The following is a 22,650-nucleotide window of genomic DNA, read 5'->3' as shown; positions in this document are numbered from 1 at the left end:
TTTGTGAACACACCCTTTCTGGACATCTGTACCCAACATGTACACAAGTCTGGATGCCTTGGTGTGTGGTTCAGTATACAAAGCTCTGAGAATTCTTAGTTTCATCTTTGCCTGACCATCTTTTAGCCCATTCTGTCTGTGGTTGTAGCCCCTCTACTGATCTGTGGCTGCTCCCAGATAGGCTAGAAGCAAAACCCATTACACGCAGACACCAACCTCTTCGTTTTCCTCCTCCTCCTCTTGGAGAACCATGTCCAGGATGTTTCCTTTGATCTTGAAGTCCCGCGAGGTGCTGAGCTTCATGTGCTGCATGAGGTTCACCTGTGACAAGATTGTAAGCATGGGCACACGCTTCAGTGTAGGTCCGTCCTGGGACAGCCTGAACTGTTTCTGCTGTGCCTCTGACAAACCCTTCAGTTCCTAAAGCAAGCAACACCGTGGCTCCGTTTCCTACACGATGCTTGGATTCCGGCCATCAGATCAGAAACAACAGGATGTAGTTCTTCCCTCCCACTGCGGTCGGGCTGCTTCAGTTTGCTGGGTCCCACGGGGTAAATGGAATGGTAGAAAATAAGAAACTGTTTACCTTGGACCTCTTGGAAAGGCGGATGAGAAACTTTTCGTACTGTTCAATGGCAAAGATGAGATTTGGGATTGCCTTCGTTTCCCGAAGAACTCTGGCCTATAGGGCAAAGAAGGGAAGACCTAAATTTCAGGTTCAAGGGTTTCTGAAGTTTTCCTCTAAAGCTACTCATGGCTTTGGAGCAAAGCTGGTGTGTCTTTCAATCGAATGCCCTTTTACGTAGGTACCAGTAATCTAAGTTGTTTGGCAGTTCCATCTTGTCAAAGGACTTAAAATGCCAATAGAGATTGCACTGAACCCCTCCATTTAAAATTCCGAAGTACTTGTTCCCTAGAGACTGGCTGAGTGAAGGGCCATTCGTAGAAATCTGGGTGCCTCTCTGACTTGATATTTTTTAAACAGTGAGCCTACTCTGCAGCTCTATTTCCACTTCCTAGTCTGCACATGAATTTTCACTACTGGGAGTATATCATCTCTCCCCTGGTTTGAATTATAATTTGTAGATCCTTCCAACGACTTCTTTCTTATGCATGTAGATATATTTCTGTATTTAAGAAAACCCATGAATGAGGACATTGTTCTCACCTTTTTAAAAAATACCTTGGAGATAATTCTATATCTGAGCATTGAGATTTATATTTTTTTCATGCCTGCACAGTACCTTACAGTATAAATGCATAACCCATTGAGCCAGTCCTCTATTCGTGACGACATCCTAAAAGCGGCATTACTACATTAAAGTGTGTGTACAGACATCCTAAAATTCAGCCATTACTGCCACGATGCCCCCTTGAGGTCGTACTGATTCTCACCTTTGTGCACTTCTCTGCACCCTCACCAGCTCTTACACACTTGGGGGAGCACCTTCTGCACTTACTAACTTTGCCTAAAACAATCCCCAGTGGGTAACCTAAGCTATTTCTATTTTTTTAAAAAGAGCTCCAGATTTTCTGGTGCTTCCTGAGTAAAGCATATGGTTTTTGGTTCAGAGGAAAAAGATGTCTCTTAAAATCCATGAGCCGAGAAGCAAATACACACATACTTTTACCCCAGCTTTGCTGAGAGATAATTCACAAACCATACAGTTTATCCCTTTACATTGTAAAATTCCTTTTTTTTTTTTTTTCCAGTATATTCAGACTTGTGCAACCATCACAACTTAGAAATTTGGGAACATTTTCATGCCCGCAAAAACCCCAAAAATCCTATACCCATTTTAGTAGACACTTCTCCCAGCCTTTCCAATCCGATCCCAGCTCTAGGCAACCACTAAGCTACTTTCTGTTTTAGATTTGCCTATTCTGCACCATTTTTGTGACTGGCTTCCTTCAATGTTGTCAAGGTTCCCCAGCAGCCGCAGTCATGAGCTGTCAGCGGCTTACCATGGCCGTGGCAACGGCAGCAGTTTTCTTCGCTTTCTTTCCTCCAGTATGTTTTAGGCTCTGTGTCTTGTTCTAGAGAAACAAACAATTTATTTTATTCCTGAAGCCTTGAGCAGGCTAGTGGTAATCTAGGAAGGTGATTACAGCCAGGTCTGGGGACTCTTAAGGGGCCCACGTCTGGGTAGAGACTATGCCACAGCAGATGCTAGGAGACAGGAAACGTTCTGCGATGCTTCTCATCCTGTTTTCTATTGCTATGAGGGTTACAATCTTGCTCTTGGAACTAGCACATGGAGGTGAGGACAGGACCGAATGTTACTGTGCCACGCCTGCCAAGGGACCGGTAAGGTGCAAAAGGATGGTTAAAATGGACTTCAAGGCGGTCGTAGGGATCAGTATTTCCCTACTGGGCAGCTGGCTAAAGGTTCCATAAAGGAGAAGCTGGAGAGGCTGTTTCTGGGGTCTGCAGGCTTCCTCCGCAGAGGCGATCTCCAGATATGTCTTATCAGCCATGTGGTTACATGCTTGGGAAGGGTTTAAAAGTCATAGAACACTTCCATCCTTCCCTATGTTGTAGAATAAAGAACTCCTGGAGAAAGTAAGGACTAATAAAGAAAGGGAACCGAGAAGTACAGGATTCTGATGAGGCAGAAGAGTCTGGAGAGCCAAGTGTGAGGTACACAAACATAGGCACCTTTACTACAAGTGGGGAGTTCTATGCCTTCTAGGACTGGAACTTCCCATGTTCCATGGACAAGTAGGAGAATTAAAACAGAGACCTGAAAACGGAAAGAAGTTATACCACTGGAGCCATGTGAGAGGCAGGAGGCTTGCTCCACATGGCATGTTCTGGAAAATAAGAAATGGTAAGGATTCCAGAGGGGCTGATGTGAAGAAATCTATTTTTAGCCCTGGAAGGCAGGGTAGAGGATGGTGATGGTAGCAGATGAAACCCCCTTTTTAAAGGGAGGGGCAGGAAAGTAGCCCCAGATAGAACTCATGACCAAGTGGGAAGTGAGCCATCTTCTTAGAGGTTGTGTCTAAGATGGGATCCTCTTGAAAGTCCCTACACCAACCCCATGCACTGCCCATTCCTGTGGAGCCACAGGACGGGAGAGAAGCATCTTTTACAGAAGTGCACTTCTGAGCAGCACGCTAAGGCTTCTGGATCCATGACTTTCACTGCTTTCTTCCCATTGAAATCCAAGACTATGGAAAACAAGAAGGGGCTATATATGAGAGCATAAAGAGTTCTCTGAAAGATGTGGCAAATGCAATCCTGATTTCTAGGTAAGAGCTGGGAGTTAATTCCATTAAGTACATCTCAGAAGGTCAGACAAAAACATTTGCTTGTGGATCAGTTGGCTTGTCAAGAAAGGCTTTAGGTCAAATATAGATGGGAAAGGGGGAATACCCAGGGAATACATAACCTGGGTTTTGTGTAATGTAGAAAAAATAATAACAGTCTAGGAGGTGCCTGGCGATTCGCAGAAGAAAAATGCTTGAGAATGGGGTCAGGAACACAAAAAGCCCCAAACCCTCCAACATTTTAAACGTCAGTGAGTACCAAGTATGATTCTAGAGCAGGGGTTGGCAAGCTACAGCCCACAGGCCAAATCTGGCTCACCGCTTGTATACTGCCTGTGGCTTTTATGCTACAATGGCAGACCTGAATGTACGGCCTGTAAAACCCAAAACATTTACTATCTAGCCCTTTCCAGAGAAAGTCTGCTGACCCCTGTTGCGTAGTCAAACTACCTGGGTTCAAGTCTCAGCTCTACCTCTTAACTAGCTAGCTGTTCTCGGCACTTAACTGTCTTCTCTCATCACTTACATGGGGATAACCACCAGTCACAGTGTAGTGAGGATGAGTGAGGTGGTGTATGGAAAGAGCTTAACAGCAGGCAAGACGTGTGGAGAACCGGGTAAGGGTTCTCTAAATGTTTGTTCTAATAAAATGAAAATGGTCTTAAGCAGTGTTTCCCAAGTAGTACTCTGTGAAACGCTCTTCTGCCAAATAGTAATACTTGTTATTAAAAACAAGTTAATGAATAGTTTTGAAAACTAGTGAACATTTCTCAGTTCTGTCAGCAATGTTAATATGCTTAACATATTAATGATGATAAATGTGTGTAAGTATTTCTCACAGACTCTGTCTTTGAGGACTATCTCAGGCTATACAGCATACTTTGGGAAATGTGGCCCTTTATAGGCATCATGAAGACCCGGGGACGGGGAACTCAAAAACTGAATTTAAGAATGGAGGGGTGGGCGGCCGGCTGGCTCAGTTGGTTAGAGCGCGAGCTCTCAACAAGGTTGCCGGTTCAATTCCCGCATGGGATGGTGGGCTGCGCTCCCTGCAACTAAAGATTGAAAACGGCGACTGGACTTGGAATTGCGCTATGCCCTCCACAACTTGGAGTTGATGGGCCCTGGAGAAATACACTGTTCCCCAGTATTCCCCAATAACATTAAAAAAAAAAGAATAGAGGCGTATATCCTATATACAGACAACAGATCTGACGGAATGGCATCCATGTGGAAACTTAGCGAGGCCCACAAGTAACAGCTTGATGAGAACAGGCTGTAGAAGGTCTGCCCAGACAGAAAGTGGATGATCCAGCCCTGACCCGGATCACAAAGCTGGCACAAAGGCAAGGCAAGGTGATAGAGAACCTCAACTATCAGCTCACTGAGAACTCCTTTGGCTAAACCCAGGTGACAGGCCACTTGGTCACTGACTCTCCAGGGGAGGGGCGGGGGTGCCCTTAGTACACAGTGAGGCGCCTTACTGATAGGAGGGGGCTGTGCCTGCGCACGGTGCAGATGCAGAAAACCGGTGGGCATCACGCTCACGCTCACAGTCCGTGGCCCTGCACTGCTTCTAAAATCTCGGCTGGCACTGACCCATTAGTGGGCATTCTCTTCCATTCTTCAAAGATCAGTAACTACCTTGTAATACTCTAACTGCAAAGACTAAGTGGCCTTGGGAGACAGGTCCCCTGTCACTTCATGTGTTTAAGCCAGTGGTTCCCATCTGGAGCAAATTTGCTCCTTAAGGACACCCAACAATTTCTAGAGATACTCCTAGTGGTCACTACTGGGGGGCTGCTACTGGTCTGGTAGGTAGAGGCCAGGGATGCTGCTGAATACCCTAAAATGCACAGGACAGCCCCACAACAAGGAATTATCTGGCCCCAATGGTCAATGCCGAGGTTACTAAAGGCTGGTTTGGGCCAACAGTAAAGGGGACTCAAGTACTGCAAGAATTTGATGGTATTTGAGACCAGATGACATTTAAAATTTCTCCACATCCTGAAAGAGCCCATGATTTTATTAGAGGGAGAAGAAAAGGGGTCTGGCCAGCTGGCTGAAGCAGCGCATATTCCTTTGACCTCCTCGAAAGTGTTGCTGCTCTCACACACACTACCCCTGATCGCGGCCTTCCCTCACGTGCTCGCTGCGTTACTCCCATTCCCAAAAGGTGCCCACCCAGCAATAAACCAAGTCACTGAGCCCAAGCATGCTTGTTCTTTCTCCGCTCTAAATGCGAGCATATCAGATGTTTCTCTCACCAAATTAGATCAAGCTCTTTGTGTGTGTCATTGAAGATTTCCTTGACGCAAAGACTTCAAGCCTTGGCTTAGTCTCAAATGGGCACCTTTGGCTTATGGCAAATAGGGAAGAAACTTTGTATATACTCAGCTCAGGTGGCCAAACAGCCCCTGAGAACGTAAGTCATTTCTTACTTGAGGCTCTGTTTTGGTACTGACTCTGAATCACTTACCTGTATGTACGAAATGAAAGAATAGCACAGGGGTGTCAGATGAGAACCTGACAGCTTCACCTGTAGCAAAGGAGGAGGAAAAACCAATGTAAGTGTAAAAATAAAATGTCCCCCCCCCTTCCTAAGAAAGGCATTCTCGACTCACCAGCTTCTCCATAATTTTTGGAATTCCTCTGGAGCTCTGATACACCTGGAGATACTAACAAGAGATTCCTAGATTTAGCATATCATCCTATACAAATGCCATGAAACTACAGTGACTCAGTGACTCTGCTCTGACTGGAGAGGGAAAAGAAAAGCTACCGTATTCACAGAGAAGCCTACATACAAGGCTTCCTTATCTCCCTCCTGGAAGCGCCTAAGCTTCCCAGACAACAGGCAAGAAAGGGTTTCTGTTTGACTTGTTCAGCTCATTGCTTTAAAAACCTTTCAGGCTGACAGTCCCTGCATCTAGAAAAACAGTAACTGCTGTTTTTCCTTTAAAAAAATGCCCATAAAGAGAAGAGGCTGTTAGTGTTTCCACTACAGAAGCTACACCATGTAGCCAGAGGGGCACCTTCTCAGAGATAGCTGCACTATCTATGAGTATGCTGTGGGGTCGTCTACCATCTTTCTTGAGTTTTCTATGCCTAGGTATTTAATTGAATCACCACTAGACTCACAACTGACTTACCTAGTTCCTATCACCCTCTGAATGTCTGCTGAGGACCAAAATATTCAAGTGCATGGCAAGTTTCTCGTTAACAGATACTAAGAAGCATTAACTTAAAACCCACGGCAGAGTACGATGACTTGCAAAGATGGAGGCAGAGCCCTGTGCAGAGGCACTCCACAGCCTTGGCCGCCCCTGCTGGCTGGGGCAGAACGGTGGCGGTAATCCTGACCATCTCTCAGATACTCACATATCTGACAAGTGCTGTAAGAGTGGTATACATCTTGCAAAGGTCCTTTAACAAGGTGTCCACACAGCTGCCTGATGGCAGGGCTGTCTGCACCAGCTCATGGAAAAATGTAAGCAGGGTTCCCAGTTCCATGATGATGGCTTTCTCAATGGGATGGTTTGCAAGAGTTGCCTGTGAAGAGGCCTCTTCTGAAGGGAAACGAAATAGGCACATTCAAACCTAACTGGCCTTATTTTCTAGTAGTTAAAGGGAAAGAAATCTCGAAATCAATTCTGCACCATTAACTATGTCTATAAGGAAAATGAGCACGTAATTCGTCATGCAGAATGAATAACCACGCAGCCATAGCCACACTACTGTCTACTTTCATCACACCGGAAATCCACCTCAAACAAACGGAGCTCAGGGCCTCCACTTCTATGCAGGAGTCCACTTTGGATTTGGGTTGGCTTTGCTCTCATCACAGTTTTGGGGACCTTGAACACATCGTACCTGATATGGTTTCTTGGCTCACTTGTCCCTTACGCTTGGTGATTAGCCAGTCCACTTCTTCTAAGACCTTCTCAGCCTGACTCAGAACAAGTAACTGAAAGAAAAGAATGTCTGGCATGGCTCACTGCACATAGCTGCGGGTGTAATGATAACCACGGCCACCTGCAGGTGGCTTCCAGGCCTCAGGGCATGAGCCACTATAATTTTCACATGAACTAAAATGGAAGGAATGACAAGGCGACTTCCCAAGCTCGGGGATCAACACTTACACAGACAGTAGGGGCAGCTGTTCTCAAATTCACCATTGCAAAGTGGTTTGTTTCTTCCATCTCTACATCCTGGGCGGGAAAGAAGTGAGCTGTAATGGCAGCAAGGCGGTTCCCGACCTCTATCTATCCCCACTCAAGGCGTTGTACTGAAGGCTTGCTACAGTACCTCATCTATGTCTCCAAGATGCCCATGGATATCCTGGGACAAGTCACGCAGGAGGATGACAGGACTCTTACACAACACATGGAGGCTGAAGAGCAAATTCATCAAGCCCTTGCAAAATGAGGCATCCTCTAGAGAAGGAAGGAAAAGTAAAAGTTATAACCCAGTCAGTCCTTCAGGCACAGGGGACGCCTAACCAGGACGCGTAGCTTGTCACGTCCCAGGCACAACATCCCATTGCTACACACGCTACAACCAAGTAGCTCACCCACAAAGGTGCACTTTTCTCTATACATCCAAAGGGAGACGTTTTGCATTGTCAATCAGTCAGTACCAGCACTGTGTGACTAGTACCCCAATCAGGGAACAGAATCACCAGCACCCCAGAAACCCTCCGCCCCACTCGACCCACCAAGGAAACTGCTATCCTGATTTCCAACTTCACATCTAGTTTTGTCTGATTTTGAACTTGATCTCCATGGAACAATATAGTGAGTACTTTTTTTGCATCTGGCTTATTTTGTTCAACATGTTTGTGAGATTCCTCCAGGTCGTGATGGTGTAGTTTGCTTGTTGTCACTGCTGTGCAGTACCCCTTGGTGTGTATGCATCACCATTCCTTTATCCCGTCTACTGCTGAGGAACATTTGGGTTTGCTGTGCTTATAAAATAGTGTTGCTGTGCCAATTCTTCCAGCTATTTCTGTCGGGAGTGGAACTGCTGGACCATAAGCATAGATTTCATTTTAGTAGTTAAGTATTGCCAAACACAGTGGTTATACCAACTTGTGCCTACACCAGCCGTGAATGGCAGGCCCGACTGCTCTGCATTCTTACCAATACCTGGAACTGGCACTGTGCATCTTTCTCATTTTGGCACTCTGCTGAACGTGTGAATGGGGAACACCTTTTCTAAATGGTATTTGGTGATGAGTTTATATGAAGCCTAAAAGAAAACATGGCAGGAAACTTACCCCGGCTGTTTTCCTTGCAAATCTTAGATGTCCAGGATAACATCTGCACAAACTAGAGATCATTCAGATATTAAAGAAACAGATATTAAAGAGACAGATCTAGAAGAACCCTATACCCTCCCAAATCTAATCACCTGCCAAAACACGTGCCTGGATCTGAAGTGGCAATCGACTGGAATAGCATAAAAAACAAGTCCAAAGTTCTGCGGATTACTGAAACTTTTCTCAGAATATCGCATACGACTTGATTCTCAAAGTCCATGGCCTCCTTAAAGGACAAATGTCCCGGGGCGTGGGCTCTTACCCGAGCTTCCCCTACCCAAAACCATGGTTGGGGGCTCCTGTGTTCCTTCCCATATCCCACACTCCACACTTGAGACATCTTTAAGGAGATTTAGCTAGGAGAGGTGTGTAGGAGAGCAAGATCCTGGCCATAACGATACAATTAGCTTTTAGGAGCCAAGAGGCCAGAGGAGGTTAGCAGGGAGTTGCGGGGTGGAGAGAAAAGAAAAAGCAAAGAGGCAAAAACCAGACAGAGTTTTCTTAGGTGGGGAGAGGAGGCTGTGTTCTTGGGATAGTAGGTTGTGATGCCAGACGCACACAAGCTTTCTGCTCCAGCAGTTCTCTGGAACAGGCTTTCAGCCACAAGGTCCTAAAACACTATGATACTTAAGTGCGAAACAACCAGTAAGAATTCTGTTTTTGACCTCTTGTTGGCAAAGGTAAATTCAGAGCCTAATTCTGAAAGCTCTCTGAACTGATATAAAAAGGTCTCCAGATACAGTGTGGAATGTAACCAACAGGATGCGGAACAAGCATTTGTGTAAAGAGGGGCAGGGGCAGGAGAAAGAAACTATATTCACCTTTGCTTCTCTAGGAGTAAAGACCCTCTTGAAGGATATATAGGAAACTAAAAAAAAGGTATTTACTTATTTGGGGAAGAATTGAACAGGTGGAGGACAAGGGATAGGAAACATATCATTTACTGTAAATTGTTTTATAATCCCTGGTTTTCAAAACATAGGATTTTATTACCTCTTCAAAATTAAAAATAAAAAATAAAAAAGAGACTACTTGAATCAGGAGCTGGAAGAGCTTTGGAACATCAAAAGCTCTCCACATACCCACCGGGACACTGCGCCCTGTGACCTAGACGAACTATTAACAGAGGAGAAGCCCGTCTCCCAGGGAATCCCCCCAGTGTGTGAGAAGCTGGAATAGTGCAGAGAAAACATAGCACTACCTTGTGAGAGAGGAAAAAAAAGCCTGCAGTCAGAGAAAAAGTAAAACATTCTACCAACAAGTACTGGAAAACAAAAGAAAGACCTCTTCCTATCAACTTGTTGCAGAAGTCACTCCTGTAGATGTCTAGGAAGAGAAATAGTAAACCAGTAATCGCCATGAATAACCAAGGCAACAAGATAGCTCAGAAAGAAAGTGAAAAATCTCCAGAAAAGGCACTTAAAGATACAGAAATATGTGACTTAAATGACAGAGAATTCAAGATTGCAGTTCTGAAAAAACTCAACGAGATACAAGAAAACACAGATAGGCAGTTAAATGAACTCAGAAACTCAATCAAAGAACAGCATGAGCATTTTACGAAAGAGATTGAAATTTTAAAAAGGAACCAAATAGAATTTCTGGAGATTAAGAACTCAATAGAAGAAATTAAGAATGAAATAACCAGCTTAGGTAGTAGAGTTGACCAGATGGAGGAAAGAATCAGTGACATCGAAGATAGAAACCTGGAAATGACACAGATAGAAGAAGAAAGAGACTTGAGACTTAAAAGAAATGAAAGAACTCTACAAGAACTTTCTGACTCCATCAGAAAGAGCAATATAAGAATAATGGGCATACCAGAAGGAGAAGAAAGAGAGAAGGGAACAGAGAATATATTCAAACAAATTGTCGATGAGAACTTCCCAAATTTGTGGACAGAACTGGACCCTCGAATCCAAGAAGCAAATAGAACACCTAGTTACCTCAATCCAAACAGGCCTTCTCCAAGGCACATTGTATTGAAGCTGTCTAAAATCAATGACAAAGAAAGAATCCTCAAGGCAGCCAGGGAAAAGAAGACGGTAACTTACAAAGGAAAGCCCATTAGATTATCATCAGATTTTTCAGCAGAAACTCTACAAGCCAGGAGGAGTGGAACCAAATATTCAAACTATTGAAAGAGAGAAATCATGAGCCAAGAATAATATATCCAGCAAAGATATCCTTTAGATATGAAGGAGGAATAAAGACCTTTCCAGACATACAGAAGCTGAGGAATTTTCTAATACACGACCTGCACTACAAGAAATACTAAAGGAGGCTATTCGACCACCATCAACAGGGACAATTTGTGGCAACCAAAACTCAAAAAGGGGAGAGTAAAGGCCTGAACGGAATATGGGAATGGAGAAAGTAAGCGTGCTGAAGAAAATGGAATACTCTAAATATCAAACTTTCTTTTACATAAACTTAAGGGTAACCACTCAAAAAAATCCAGAACTGAAATATATACTGAAATAAAAGAAGAAACAGAGGAAACATCATAGAATACCACCACACAGAAATAATAGACAACAACAAAAGGCAAAGAAACAATGGAGACACAGCCTTACCAGAAAACTAAAGATAGAATGACAGGAAATCCTCACATATCAATAATCACCCTAAATGTAAATGGACTGAACTCACCAATAAAAAGGCACAGAGTAGCAGATTGGATCAGAAAACTAAACCCAACCATATGCTGTCTCCAAGAGACACATCTCAGCTACAAGGACAAGCATAGACTCAAAGTGAAAGGGTGGAAATTGACACTCCAAGCAAATGGTACCCAGAGAAAATCAGGTGTAGCCATAATGATATCAGATGAAACAGACTTCAAGGTGAAAAAGATAACAAGAGACAAAGATGGACATTTCATAATGGTGAAGGGATCTGTACAACAAGAAGACATAACAGTCATCAATATTTATGCCCCCAATCAGGGAGCACCGAAATACACCAAGCAACTACTAACAGAACTAAAGGGAGAAATTGACCAAAACACAATTATACTAGGGGACTTAAATACATCATTGACAGCTATGGATAGATCATCCAAACAGAAAATAAATAACGAAATAGTAGCCCTAAATGACACATTAGATGAAATGGACATAATTGACATTTATAGAGCACTTCATCCTAAAACATCAGACTACACATTCTTTTCTAGTGTACATGGAACATTCTCAAGGATAGACCATATATTGGGACATAAAATCAGTCTCAACAAATTTAAGAAGATTGAAATCATACCATGCATATTCTCTGATCACAAGGCTTTGAAATTGGATATCAATTGTAAAAAGAAAGCGGGAAAAAACACAAATACATGGAGATTAAACAACATACTTTTAAAGAAGGACTGGGTCAAAGAAGAAGTTAGAGGAGAGATCAAAAGATACATAGAAACAAATGACAATGAAAATACATCCTACCAAAATTTTTGGGATGCAGCGAAAGCAGTTTTAAGAGGGAAATTTATCTCATTACAGGCCTATCTCAAGAAACAAGAAAACTCCCAAATAAATAACCTCATGTTACACCTTAAAGAACTAGAAAAAGAAGAACAAGTAAAACCCAAGGTCAGCAGAAGAAAGGAAATAACAAAAATTAGAGCAGAACTAAATGAAATAGAGAACAAAAAGACAATAGAAAAAATTAATGTGACAAAGAGCTGGTTCTTTGAAAAGATTAACAAAATTGACAAACCCTTGGCTAGACTTACTAAGATAAAAGAGAAGACACTGATTAACAAAATCAGAAACGTAAAAGGGAAGTTATCACGGACACCACAGAAATACAAAGGATCATCCAAGAATACTATGAAGGACTATATGCCACCAAATTCAACAACCTAGAAGAAATGGACAAGTTCTTAGAAACATATAGCCTTCAAGGCTGAACCATGAAGAACTGGAAAATCTAAACAGACCGATCACCAGTGAAATTGAATCAGTCATCCAAAACCTTCCCAAAAGCAAAAGTCCGGGACCAGATGGCTTCACTAGTGAATTCTACCAAACCTTCAAAGAGGATCTAATACCAATTCTGCACAAACTCTTCCAAAAAATTGAAGAAGAAACAGTACTCCCCAACTCATTTTATGAGGCCAACATTACCCTGATACCAAAACCTGGTAAGGACAGCACAAAAAAAGAAAACTACAGACCAATATCTCTGATGAATACCGATGCAAAAATCCTAAATAAAATTCTAGCAAATCGAATACAACAATGCATTAAAAGATTATTCATCACGACCAAGTGGGGTTCATCCCGGGGCACAAGGATGGTTCAACATACGCAAATCCATCAATGTGATACATCACATAAACAAAATAAAGGACAAAAATCATATGATTATATCAATTGATGCAGAAAAAGCATTTGACAAGATACAACATCCATTTATGATTAAAACACTTAATAAAATGGGTATAGAAGGAAAATACCTTAACATAATAAAGGCCATATATGACAAGCCCTCTGCTAATCTCATAATTAATGGAGAAAAACTGAAGCCCTTTGCTCTACGTTCAGGAACACGACAGGGATGTCCCCTATCACCTCTGCTTTTCAACATAGTGTTGGAAGTCCTTGCCAGAGCAATCAGGCAAGAGAAAGAAATAAAAGGCATCCAAATTGGCAATGAAGAAGTTAAATTATCACTCTTTGCAGATGACATGATGCTATATATAGAAAACCCTAAAGACTCCACCAAAAAGCTATTAGAAACAATCAACGAATACAGTAAAGTTGCTGGCTACAAAATCAACGCACAAAAGTCCATTGCCTTCCTATATACTAACAATGAAATCTCAGAAAAAGAAATACAAACACAATTCCTTTTGCAATTGCAGCAAAAAGAATAAAATACCTAGGAATAAACTTAACCAAGGATGTGAAAGACCTATATGCTGAAAACTATAAGACATTTTGAAAGAAATTGAAGAAGACACAAAGAAATGGAAAGACATTCCGTGCTCATGGATTGGAAGAATCAACATAGTTAAAATGGCCATATTACCCAAAGCAATATACAGATTCAATGCAATCCCCATCAAAATCCCAATGGCATATTTTAAAGAAATAGAACAAAAATCATCAGATTTGTTTGGAACCACAAAAGACCCCGAATAGCCAAAGCAATCTTAAGAAAAAAGAACAATAATGGAGGTATCACACTTCCTGACTTTGGCTTGTACTACAGGGCCACAATAATCAAAACAGCATGGTATTGGCAGAAAAACAGACACATAGACCAATGGAATAGAATTGAGAACCCAGAAATAAAACCACATAAATATGGACAGATAATTTTTGACAAAGAAGCTAAAAACATACAATGGAGCAAAGACAGCCTCTTCAATAAATGGTGCTGGGAGAATTGGATAGCCACGTGCAAAAGAAAGAAACTGGACTGCTATTTGTCACCATGTACCAAAGTTAATTCAAAATGGATCAAAGACTTAAGCATAAGACCTGACACAATAAACTGCATAGAAGAAAACATAGGTACTAAACTTATGGACCTTGGGTTCAAAGAGCATTTTATGAACTTGACTCCAAAGGCAATGGAAGTAAAAGCTAAAATAAACGAATGGGACTATATGAAACTTAAAAGCTTCTGCACAGCAAAAGAAACCATTGACAAAATAAAGAGGCCACCAACTGAATGGGAGAAGATTTTTGCAAACAGTGCCTCCGATAAAGCGCTAGTATCCAGAATATACAAGGAACTCATGCAACTCAACAACTAAAAAACTAACAACCCAATTGAAAAATGGGCAGAGGACTTGAAGAGACATTTCTCCAAAGAGGACATACAAATGGCAAATAGACATATGAAAAAATGCTCAACATCACTAATCATCAGAGAAATGCAAATCAAAACCACAATGAGATATCACCTCACCCCAGTCAGAATGGCTATCATCAACAAGACAAATAGTAACAAATGTTGGAGAGGCTGTGGAGAAAAAGGAACCCTCATACACTCTTGGTGGGAATGCAGACTGGTGCAGCCGTTATGGAAGGCAGTGTGGAGGTTCCTCAAAAAATTACGAATAGAATTGCCATATGACCCAGAAATCCCTCTCCTGGGTATCTACCCAAAAAATCTGAAAACATTTAGAGATAAAGACACGTGTGCTCCAATGTTCATTGCAGCTTTGTTTACGGTGGCCAAGACATGGAAACCAAAATGTCCTTCGATAGATGAATGGATGAAGTTTGGGTATATATACACAATGGAATACTATTCGGCAGTAAGAAAAGATGATATAGGAACATTTGTGACAACATGGATGGATCTTGAGAGTGTAATGCTGAGCGAAATAAGTCAGACAGAAAAAGCAGAGAACCATGTGATTTCACTGATATGTGGTATATAAACCAAAAGCAACAAAAGAACAAGACAAACAAATGAGAAACAGAAACTCATAGACACAGACAATGGTTTGGTGGTTGCCAGAGGGTAAGGGGGGTGGGGGATGGGGGGTGGGAGATGAGGGTAAGGGGGATCGAGTATATGGTGATGGAAGGAGAACTGACTCTGGGTGATGAACACACAATGGGATTTATAGATGATGTAATACAGAATTGCACACCTGAAATCTATGTAATTTACTAACAATTGTCACCCCAATAAATTTAATAAAAAAAAAAAGAAATCTTCTTCAGTTTGGAAGATACCAAAAAAAAAAAGAAAAGAAAAAAAAAAAGAAAAAAGAGACTACTTGAAATTATTGGGGGGGAGGAAGTGAATTTTAAAATAAAAATTTTTTCTGTATGTAGTAGCCTTTCCAAATCCATTTATTTTCCCTCTAACGTCCTACTGTCCTGTGTTTCTTTTCCTAGGCCTGTGTTCTTTGCATCAAAAGTAGTGGATAAAAGAATGAAGCTGAAAGTAAAGTGGGGATGAATGTCTGGATCTAGGATGAAGTGAGTAGCTGGCAAAAGGGACTTTCTTTGGGCTGCTCGGAACTCGGAGGACAGGAAAATCAAGGCTTTTCAGTGCTCCAACACCATAACTCCCCGTAGGTTATAGTCTCTATAGACGAGCTCTTTCTGAAGCAAGCTCACACTGGAGGTTCGTACCCTAGGGCCCCAACTTGTCCTCCTCACAGATCAGGAAGTAGATGTGACAGGGACACACAGCCCTAGGCACTTGAGGATGCTCTTTATTTTCCATACAGGGAAATTACTCTTGAATAGGACAGACCCACCAAATGTGGCCCTTCTCTTGTTCCTGTGTGTGTGTAAACGCTCATGTGAGTACACAATGCTATGCTATACACACATACATACAACCTATCTCGGCAGAGTTGTTTCTGCTTTGGGACTGCAGTCACACTTTCTGATTTAACCATCTATTGTTGAATTTCCCCCAAAGTCAGTACCAGCTAACCTTACTGAGAAAGCCAGCTGCTAAATGTCAGCTACCATCTTAATAATTTACGTATTTTCATCTTAAAAGAGAAGAGGAAACACTAAGAGTGAGTAAAAACACAGGTTAAGGTTGAAGACACCAAAGATAAACAAGACTGTTTTCTATAGTGCTTACTGTTGACCCTTGACAGCGGCCAAACGAAAACAGTATGTTCTTGCCCTGTATGGCTGTACAGCACGTCCTGGTAGGAACACTATGCAGGAAAGGGGTACGTCTCATAGACCTTACGTTAACTCAGGAGCATAATTATACATCTAGTATTTAAAATAAGCCTGACTTGAGGAGGACACTCAGCTCCACTCCTTTAAGCTACAATAGCGCTTGCCTTCTGCGGGATGCGGGATGCGGGGCGGGACGGAGTGAGTGGTACTCTACCTCGGGGGAGGACGGCTCCAGCAGCTTCGACAAGCTGGAGAGGAAACTGACGAGTAGGACGGCTTCTTTGCTATTAAAGTCTTCCTCTTGGCTGCTAAGTAAATTCAACAAGGACCTCTGAGAAAGGGAAGTATACACAGACACATTAGCAGATGTTCTTACCAGGGAGGAGAGATATCAAGCCAGAGATTCCTAAGGCTGAGACAGAAAGGAGTCAAAGCTACCAAAATTCCAAGAGGACAAAATGTGAAAATAAACTTGAATAGCTACTTTCCTACCCTGTTTTCGACTATCAAGCATTCTCTTAGTAACTATGGACTCCTGTCCCCTCCCAATGTACATGAGGAATGTCTGTGCACCCAATTCTGGGGAACGTACAGCTCCCCAAGGCCGATCCACTGACCTCAGGTTCAGACCACGCCCCCACCCCAGCATTCTCTACCTACCTTCCCTGTTTCCTTTCTCTCTAGTCCACTCACCACCTGAAATACTCTGTATTTTATCTGTCAGTCTTTTCCCCACTACAACGGAAGCTCCACGAGGGTAGGGGTTTTCTCTCTTTTGTTCCTTAGTACATCCCCAGCCTGGAACAGTCCCTGACACACAGTGGGAACTTTAAAATTATCAATTAAATAAAGAAATCCTTTGCTATGTAGTGTCAGATGGGTAGTAGACGTGGTGGGGTTATCACTCTGTGAGGGGGTAAATGTCTAAACACTATATTGTTTTGTATACCTGAAACTAAACAAACAAAAAACCAAAAAACCCTTCTGTGATAGAAGATCCAGATATTGTAACCCATGGTTAGAAACTAATAGGCTTCACTGTCCAGTCTTTTTGCAATCTGACAGACAAAACCAAATTATAATACACCATGGACACAAAACAAAGACAAACTCCATACCTTAAGGGGCTGCTTCCTGGTCAACTTAAACAGTGATCGCTGGAGGCAGTGAATGCTGCAGGGTGGGGTGGCTTAACACACACCCGGCCCAGATCCTCTTAAATGCGTTACCTTCCATGCTAAGAACTGTCCTCTGGCTTGGATGATGACCCAGAAAACACTCCTGTCCTACGATACTTGCTCACTGTGGGCCCATGCTCACCAGCTGCCACGTGCTAACAGTCCCTTTGCAAGAATCCTCAGACAAGCACAGCAGCTTCCGTGCTTCTCACCTGAAACTGCCGGATCTGGAACGCTGCTCTCTGAGTGACAGTCACTTCCACCTCTTCTCCCTCATTATCTGGGACGTCTAGGAAAAGAAAAGAACTCTATCTTCTTGGAAAAGGGCTTACTATGCTTTTTTTTGTGTGTGTGTTTTAATAGCTAACATTTTTGAAAGCCAGAAGTGTAGAGAGAGGCATATTTAATTACATTCCTAACATTCTGCAATTTCTTACTACATTCCATTTTCCAAACACTATGTGTGGTTAAGTTTAATCCAGGAAATGCCAACTCTGAATTCACTGGATGTCACTTCTTAGTTAGGACTGCCCTCAGGTGTCCTTCGACAGATTAACAAATAGAAACAAGAGGTTTGGTTAAGAAAGAGAAACCCAGACCGAGCCAACTTATCAAAACTGAAATGCCCACCCAGTGCCTGGAGAAACAGGGGAATCCTGGGCTGATAGAACTGCTGCACGGCCCCGAAGATTTTCTGCAAACCCTCCAAACACAGCAGCGAGATGCTCTTTCCTTTCTCTTTCTTCCCCGACTCTTCTTCCACTGAAGTAGGAATGGAAGTGTATCTCCAAAGTAAAACCCTGAAGAGTGGAAAAGTGATTTTATTTTGAAAGTCAGCTTCACTGAGGTACAATTTATACGCAGTAAAATTCACTTCCTGGAGATTTACACTTCTATGAATTTTAACACACTCAGGGCACCTAGTCATCCCCAGTCAAGACGTTTCCATCACCCCAAAAGTTCCTTTACGCCTTTGTAGTTAGTTCCCTCCCCCTGATTTTCTAAGAAACCACCAATCTGATTCCTGTCCCTATGATTTTACCATTTACAAAATATCACATAAAAAAGGTATCAGTCAGTATGTCGCCTTCTGAGTCTGGCTTTGTCAACTTAGCATGTGCTTTCGAGTCACCTGTCTTGTTGCGTCTATTGGGAGTTTGTCCCACATTACTGCTAAGTGTTATTCCATTGTATGGATATACCATAGTCTGTCCTTTCTGCAATTTATCCATCCATCTGTTGGTGGACATTTGGGTTGTTTCCAATTTTTGCTATTATGGATAAAGCTGCTATATAGAAACCTCGATATGGATATATACTTTCATTTCTTTTGGGTAAATACCTAAGAGGGAAACGTGTAGATCATATAGTACTGTGTTTCCCTGAAAATAAGACCTAACCGGACAATCAGCTCTAATGCGTCTTTTGGAGCAAAAATTAAAATAAGACCGGGTCTTATTTTCGGTGAAACTCGGTAGGGGCATGCTTAACTTTTTAAGAAACTGCCATACTATTTTCCAAAGTGGCTGTACCATTTCACATTCCCATCAACAGTGTACAAGAGTTCAAACTTCTCCGTATCCATGACAACACTTTGATATGGTTGGTCCTTTTACTTTTAGGCAACCTAACAGGCACTTAGTGATTATCTCATTGTTATTTTAATCTGCATTTACCTAATGATGAATTATACTGTCTATCCTTTTCTGTCCTTACGTGCTACCATCTATATCTTTTTTGTAAAGTAGCTGTTCAAAATTTTAGCCATTTTTCAATTTGGTTGTTTGTTTTCTTATTAACAAGTGAAAGAGTTCTTTATGTGCTCTGGTTACCATTCTTTCATCAGATGTTTTTTGCAAATATTTTGTCCAAATTTGTGGCTTATCTTTTAATTTCTTTGAGTGTTTTTCAAAGAGCAGAGTTAATTTAAAAATATGGAGGATGCCAAAAAAATGTACACACATTTTAAGAAAGGAAAACTATTAAAATTTTAATATGCGTACTCAATACATATTGATAATAAAAGATGAGTACAAGTCACATTTGACTTGTGCAATTACAAGAGGTGCTCAAAGTGGTTCCCATCAGCGTCTAGACACTTCTGATTACGGTGAACTACTGCTAGAAAAACGTTGACCAAAGTGTCCACTTATATACCCTTTTTTGGCATCCCTGGGTATGTATTAATAAATAGATTGTGCTTCTGGTGTTATAGCTAAGAAATATTTACCTAAAACAAGATCGAAAAGATTTTTCCATTTTCTTCTAGATGTTTTACAATTTTTGGTTTTACATTTATATCTGATCCATTTCAAGTTAATCATTTTGTATATGGCACGAGGAATGGATGAGGTTCCTTTTTTGCATATGGGTGCCCAACTGTTTTAAAACCGTTTGTAGAAAAGACATTTCTTTCTCCATTAAGTCACTTTGGCACCTTTGTCAAAAATCAAATAACCACATTTGTGTGGCTCTATTTCTGAACTGTCTGCTTTGTTCCATTGATTCTGCCAATACCACACTATCTTAAATACAGTGACTTTATCTGGGGGTGCCAAAAAAATGTATGCTAGTGGACACACTTCGGTCAACGTTGCTCAAGCAGTAGTTTGCCATAATCAGAAGTGTCTGGACGCTGATGAGAACCACTTTGAGCACGTCCTGTAACTGAAGAAGTCAAATGTGACTTGTATTCATACTGAGTATGACAATTTTTAGTTTTTTCCTATCTTAAAATGTGTGTAAGACAGGCACTCTCTGTAGTAAGACTTGAAATCAGGTAGTGTGGATCCTTTTTGTTCTTTTATTTCAAACTTGTTTTAATTATTCTAATTATTCCTCTCGTGGAGATTCCACAGCAAGTGCAACAGGTTTCTGAGGGTGAGAGTAACTTACCGAGTTATGTTACAGAGGTTCTGAAAGACCTTCTCTGGGTTTTGGCCACCAGGGCCACTCACGTGCCCTGTTTTCTTTAGCTGCTGTATCTTCTGCAGAGCCATGCTCACTGCATAGCGCATAAAGTCATTGTTGGATCTCAGGACAGAAAGGCTCTCTTCGTGGCTTTGGGTATTGTCCCTGGAGACAGAGAGAGGGGGAGAGGGAGACTGATTCCCCTACCACTATTGAAATCTGGAATTAGGCTTTCTCAGGACTGTTCAGAATAGTGGCACCAGCAATTTCTGAATGACAGACCCTAGGCAGTGCCACGGCTGCCTAAATTAGGTTCCCTGACCCAATTTCCCCATGTGTGGGGGGGCGGAGGGGGGGAGAAGGGGGCTTCCACCCCACAACACCAAGCCATTCTCAGACACCAGAAAGGTGTCTAAAAATTCAATTCACTTCTGATACAGTCCACAGAGATTGCATCAGTTGCCCCAGGTTAAGGGCTCAGTCCTACAAGGCAGCCCCCATGGTTGGTCTTCCTGGCAACTAGTCCCAACCCTTAGGTACTTCCCAAAGACACCTTTATCGTTCTCGACACTTAGGAAATTACAAGGGTTTGGGGACATATCAGTCAGGAACTGTGGATGAAAACCACATATATGTGAGAAATATATTTCTGTCATCTGAATGGCCAAATACATATTTCTTATAAATCACAATATTATATTGCACTTTTACAATCATTTTTAGTGTTACCTCATTTTTCTCCTCCCTCCCCCAGTTCTTCTACTTTGATAAAATTTAAACGTGAGTCTTGGTTTTCTTTAGTTTTTTTTGTTCTTCCTGTTTTTTTTTAATTCAGGTTTCTCTTTCTTCCCTTTTTATCTGTTATTATGTTCAAGCTATTTAAAAAGATTTCCTCATAACAGCTTACTGGAATTCATGCCTATCTTTTCATTCATTAGTCCGTGGTCTCTAATATTTCCTTTAATAATTCAAGGTACCTCTTTAAAGTGCTGATCTAGGATTGTCTAGCTTTCCTGTCAAGAAAATTACAAGCCTCCTACTTATTTCTTACTATATATACAGTAAGAATTGTGACTCCACACTAGGTAAGAACGCCTACCCAGGTTCACCAGTATCATCTTCAATGTGAAGCTGTCCTTAGCACTCTATTAGAACCTTACCTGAAAAGAGCGGTGAGAAGATCAGACACAAAGTTCATGGACAAAAAACTATCATGTGTTTTGTTGGCCGTTTTAGTTTTGCCTTTACCCGCTTTTTCGTTAAGGATGTCAGCGAGTTTCTTGTAACACAGGAATAAGCTCAGAACCTCCTCAAACTTATTCTTACTGTGTAAAGGGAAAAAGAGACCACCAAGGACAAGGTTTACTTCCACGTGCAGGAATAAGGGAATCAAAATGCTTCTTTAGACATGTTTTAGACACAATGTTATCGATGAATGAGCCTTCATGAACATGGCACTCCCAGTCATAACACTGTTAGTTTTCCTCCCTTAGGCCAGTCAGTACAAAGCATGAGAGTCCAACACTACCACCAATCAAAATTTCTCTACCCAGATGAGGAGTTCTTGAGTTCAGGGTCTGGGGAATTCTGAAAATATGAAGGCCTGCTAGAGGCACCGCATTCATCAGCCTGCTTGGCATATACTTGGGTGTCCCCTGGTAGAAGGAACATAGTCTGACCTTAGGCAAGGCATCTATCCAAGAGATAGTGTCACGGTCTGAAGTCTGTTCAGTACTTAGAATATTGTTAGAGTTAAAAAGAAAAAGCAAACAAAAACCCACAAAATGGAGTATTCAGAAAACTCCAAGTAGGATCATAGCAATGCCTTACCTGAAATTACCAATGGAGAAATTATATTCTATTAAAACCTCACAAACTCCCATCACAAGAAAAGCACAGATGTTATTTTTGATGCCGATACCAGTGCTCTGAGAAAAATCTGCTGACTTATCCTAAAAGGTACAAGATCAAAATTAACAAGCTACTAAAAACCTCCAATATCTAATACAACTGAGACTTAGCAATTACCAGTTCAAAGTCCTCTAGTTCACTCTTAATCATTCTACTGGTAATAGACTCCATCATGTCATCTAAGTCTTGATAGAACCCTTCTTCCTCCTCCTCTTCCTGCTGTAGGGGCAACACGCTAGTCTTGTACCAAGCCAAACAGTGCTGAACACAGCACAGCAGATGATCCTGTGGAAGGAAATAGTAATTATTCGTGAGTGTTCAGTGCTAACCCATGAAGCTGCTGATAAGCAACAAATACATTTTATCTATAAGGCTAAAGTTAGTTATTAATTAGCATCATAAGTTAAGTCAATTTCAATGAACAAAACTGGAAAAAATT

At 41.7% G+C, this 22,650-nt stretch overlaps 1 protein-coding gene across 2 annotated transcripts in view; it reads right to left on the bottom strand.

Annotated features, from left to right (window-relative positions):
- Positions 1–22,650, bottom strand: part of FANCI (FA complementation group I) — a 58,313-nt gene that overhangs the window by 1,288 nt on the left and 34,375 nt on the right. For both annotated transcript variants that reach the window (XM_019726751.2, XM_074318345.1), the window contains exons 21-37: positions 22,329–22,496; positions 22,131–22,252; positions 21,461–21,625; positions 20,286–20,465; positions 18,021–18,190; positions 17,603–17,679; positions 16,427–16,543; positions 8,552–8,603; positions 7,582–7,709; positions 7,416–7,484; positions 7,147–7,240; positions 6,655–6,842; positions 5,898–5,951; positions 5,753–5,812; positions 1,966–2,037; positions 587–682; positions 217–321 (exon numbers count right to left, since the gene is read on the bottom strand). In XM_019726751.2, the coding sequence (XP_019582310.2) occupies positions 217–321; positions 587–682; positions 1,966–2,037; positions 5,753–5,812; positions 5,898–5,951; positions 6,655–6,842; positions 7,147–7,240; positions 7,416–7,484; positions 7,582–7,709; positions 8,552–8,603; positions 16,427–16,543; positions 17,603–17,679; positions 18,021–18,190; positions 20,286–20,465; positions 21,461–21,625; positions 22,131–22,252; positions 22,329–22,496 (1,917 nt within the window). The remainder of the gene's footprint in view (positions 1–216; positions 322–586; positions 683–1,965; positions 2,038–5,752; positions 5,813–5,897; positions 5,952–6,654; positions 6,843–7,146; positions 7,241–7,415; positions 7,485–7,581; positions 7,710–8,551; positions 8,604–16,426; positions 16,544–17,602; positions 17,680–18,020; positions 18,191–20,285; positions 20,466–21,460; positions 21,626–22,130; positions 22,253–22,328; positions 22,497–22,650) is intronic.

This window comes from Rhinolophus sinicus, linkage group LG13, assembly GCF_036562045.2.
Source record: "Rhinolophus sinicus isolate RSC01 linkage group LG13, ASM3656204v1, whole genome shotgun sequence".
In the NCBI taxonomy this organism is placed as follows: Eukaryota; Metazoa; Chordata; class Mammalia; order Chiroptera; family Rhinolophidae; genus Rhinolophus; species Rhinolophus sinicus.
Note: the sequence above shows the minus strand (reverse complement) of the source record. Positions and strands in the feature narration are given on the sequence as shown.